At 47.4% G+C, this 3,682-nt stretch overlaps 1 protein-coding gene across 1 annotated transcript in view; it reads right to left on the bottom strand.

Moving 5' to 3' along the window:
* NT5C3B (5'-nucleotidase, cytosolic IIIB) overlaps nt 1-3,084 on the bottom strand; it is a gene marked incomplete at its 5' end in the record, with an annotated part of 9,076 nt that extends 5,992 nt beyond the window's left edge. Inside the window, 2 exons of the mRNA XM_032279298.1 lie at nt 1,067-1,156; nt 2,990-3,084. Coding sequence (XP_032135189.1) covers nt 1,067-1,156; nt 2,990-3,084 — 185 coding nt within the window. The remainder of the gene's footprint in view (nt 1-1,066; nt 1,157-2,989) is intronic.
* Nucleotides 3,085-3,682: the final 598 nt, after the last annotated feature.

Here is a 3,682-nt window from a genome sequence, read left to right as displayed (position 1 = left end):
GTGCCTGTAATCCCAGCTAATTTTTTGTAGTTTTAGTAGAGACGGGGTTTCACCATGTTGACCAGGATGGTCTCGATCTCTTGACCTCATGATCCACCCGCCTCGGCCTCCCAAAGTGCTGGGATTACAGGCTTGAGCCACCGCGCCCGGCCGGAATGAGTTTATTCTTTATCACTGCTACACAGCATCATTCCATCATATAAATATGAAAGGGGAATATTGTTATGGTAGAGTGTGTTGAAGAAGGTCTTGTATCCTTCCCTGAAACGAGATCAGGAATTCTGAAATGGCACTGCCTCCACTGCTGTTCTTTGTTTATGCCACAATTTTTCTACCCAGCTTCCTCTTGATAGACAATTGAGAGATTTCCAGGTTTCAGCTGTTATGGATATAGCTGCTATGAAAACCCTGTGCATGTCTTGTAGTGGCCACATGCCCTCATTTTTCTGGGGTATATACTAGGGAGAGACGCTGTTGTAGCAAAAGGTAGGCATGTTTTCTGTTGCTGTCCATATAACCAGGCAGCTAACCTGGGCACCTTCACTAGGGTGCACCTACTCCCACCCTGGCACTTACTGGGTCAGCATGTCTCCACTGTCTTGGCTTTTCAGGAGCTAGCCAATCTCCCCAATTAGGATGCACAACCCTTGAGGGCAGGCACCCATGTCACTCCTTCCTTTATGAGTCCTGGTCCCTCCTCCAGGAAAGAAATCTCCAGCAGAGACAGCTGTCCAGTAATGATCAAGGGTCCCAGCCTAGCCAACTCCCAGTCGCCATGAAGAACACCAGTCACCAGAGGGACCCCAAAAATCTTTGACCATTGTGAAAAATGAGCTAGACTTGGTTTGTTCTTGGAGATGGCTCCCTGGCCATCTTGTACTGCATCCACTAGCTGCTATTTCCTAGCAAGGCAGAGAAATCCTTTAGCTGTAACACATCAGTTGTTCATAGTGACATGTCTCCTTCAGACCTTTAAACAACTAACTCCTCCCTACTCTCATCATTTTTTTGAAAAAAACAGTTTCAAATAATCTGGCAGAAATGTTTTCCAGAGCAAGACACTTACCTGAGCATTGCATTGGACTCTCTAACCACCTGGGCTATCTGAAACTTCTGAATCTTCTGCTGACATAGGAGATTGTGCGCTTTGGTCCACCTAGAAACAGACACCCCACAAAACCCCACATTCAGGTCACTCAAGTAAATCAATCATCCTTTCCCTTTACAGAGCCAAGTCCTCTCTGATAGCATTACCGACAGAGGCCTCATCTTTTTCCACAGAGCCACTTCTTGAAGGATGTTAGCTGTCCTTAAAAGGAAGAGAGTGGCCGGGCATGGTGGCTCATGCCTGTAATCCCAGCACTTTGAGGGGTCAAGGCAGGCAGATCACCTGAGGTCAAGAGTTTGAGACCATCCTGGCCAACATGGGGAAACCCCATCACTGATAAAAATACAAAAAGTAGCAGGGCCTGGTGGCACACAACTGTAGTCCCAGCTACTCGGGAGGCTTAGCCTGGAGAATCACTTGAACCCAGGAGGTGGAGGCTGTAGTGAACCAAGATTGCTCCACTGCACTCCAGCCTAGGTTACAGAGTGAGACTCCATCTCAAAAAAAAAAAAAAAGGAAGAAGATGAAGAGAATGAGAAAGCAACCCAACAGAAACAAGTGGGGGGCAAGCTGACTGCTTAAGTCGAAACTCTTCTGAATCCCTTCCTCCGTGACCCCTCTATCTGGAGAACTGGGGCTCTGTCCAGTGATGACAGTTGCTGTGGTTTGAATGGGTCCCCCAAAGTTCATATGTTAGAAACTTGATCTCCAATGTGGAGGTGTTGAAAGATGGGGCCTAATGGGAGGTGTCATGGGGGCACTGTCCTCATGAATAGATTAACGTCATTATCACAGATCTTTATAAAAAGAATTCCTCTCACCCGGCGGGGTGGCTCACGCCTGTAATCCCAGCACTTTGGGAGGCCGAGGCGGGCAGATCACGAGGTCAGGAGATTGAGACCATCCTGGCTAACACGGTGAAACCCCACCTCTACTAAAAATATAAAAAATTAGCCGGGCGTAATGGCATGTGCCTTCCAGCTACTTGGGAAGCTGAGGCAGGAGAATCACTTGAAACTGGGAGGCAGAGGTTTGAGTGAACTGAGATTGCCCGACTGCACTCCTGTCTGGATGACAGAGCGAGACGTCTCAAAAAAATAATAATAATTCCTCTCTTTCCCTTTCTCTCTCCCCACTCTCTTTGCCTTTCTACAGTGAGGTAATACAGCAAGAAGGCCCTTGCCAAATGTCAGCCAGTCCTTCAAATTGGACTTCCCTGCTTCCAGAACTGTGAGCCAATAAATTGCTATTCATTATAAATTACCCAGTCTAGGCTGGTGCAGTGGCTCATACCTGTAACCTCAAGACTTTGGGAGGCCGAAGTGGGAGATCGCTTGAGCTTAGGAGTTGAAAATAGCCTGGGCAACATGGTGAGACCCCATCTCTACAAAAAATAGAAAAAATGAGCTGAGCATGGTGGTGCGTGCCTGTAGTACCAGCCACTTGGGAAGCTGAGGTGGGAGAATCGCTTCAGCCCAGGAGGTCAAGGCTGCAGGGAGCCACAATCATGCCACTGGACAACAGAGAAAGATCTTGTCTCAAAAAATAGAAAAAATATGTAAATTACCTAGTCTGTTATTCTGTGACCACAGCACAAAAACAGACTAAGACCAGAGTCACTTCCACAAAGCACTTATCCCCCAAAACCAAGGGTCTTTAACTTATTCCAAGGATTCTCTGAGTGTCTCCACTCCAGCAGCAGCCACAGGAGCCCTGGGTTCATCTGAAAGGTGTGTTCCAACAGCTGGACTAACAGCATTAAGTTAAGCCCTCAGTGAAGTAAGGGAGCCTGTCATCTCATCAAGGGTCTGGAAAAATATGCCCCTCTCAGCCCACTCCATCTCAAGGGCCCAGAAGCTTTTCTCCACCACCATCACTCACCATTCCACCATATGAGGTAGCTTCTCCTTGATGGTCCGGTGTGGGTCGATCTCAATTGGGTAATAGTGGTGAAGGAGCGCTGTAAGCTGGGATATTCAAATGGGGAGAAAGGCCATTAGTCTACATCAAGTTCTCCCCAGCAAAGTCAGCTTACTATGAGAAAAAGGTCACCCAGAAGAGGCAACTTTGTGGCTGGGTGTGGTGGCTCACACCTGTAATCCCAGCGCTCTGGGAGGCTGAGGCAGGTGGATCACTTGCTGTCAGGAGTTCAAGTCCAGCCTAGCCAACATGGCAAAACCCTGTCTCCACTTAAAAAATAAAAAAATTAGCAGGTGTAATGGCATGCGCCTGTAATCCCAGCTACTCAGGAGGCTGAGGCAGGAGAATTGTCTGAACCCAGGAGGCGGAGGTTGCAGTGAGTCAAGATCGCGCTATTGCACTCCAGCCTGGGTAACATGAATGAAACTCCGTCTCAAAACAAAACAAAACAAAACAAAATTAAAAAAAAAAAAAAAATCCCAGGTACTCAGGAGGCTGAAGAATGAGAATCACTTGAACCCAGGAGACGGAGGTCACAGTGAGCCGAGAGCAGAGATCGCACCAATGCACTCCAGCCTGGGCAACAGAGTAAAACTATGTCTCAAAAAAAAGAAAAAAAAAAAGATGCAACTTCATGTAAGAGTGTTACATGAA

The sequence above is a fragment of the Sapajus apella genome, unplaced genomic scaffold, assembly GCF_009761245.1.
Source record: "Sapajus apella isolate SASKATOON/1434 unplaced genomic scaffold, GSC_monkey_1.0 scaffold12, whole genome shotgun sequence".
Lineage (NCBI taxonomy): Eukaryota > Metazoa > Chordata > Mammalia > Primates > Cebidae > Sapajus > Sapajus apella.
The sequence above is the reverse complement of the archived record's forward strand: the minus strand, read 5'-3'. Positions and strand labels throughout refer to the sequence as shown.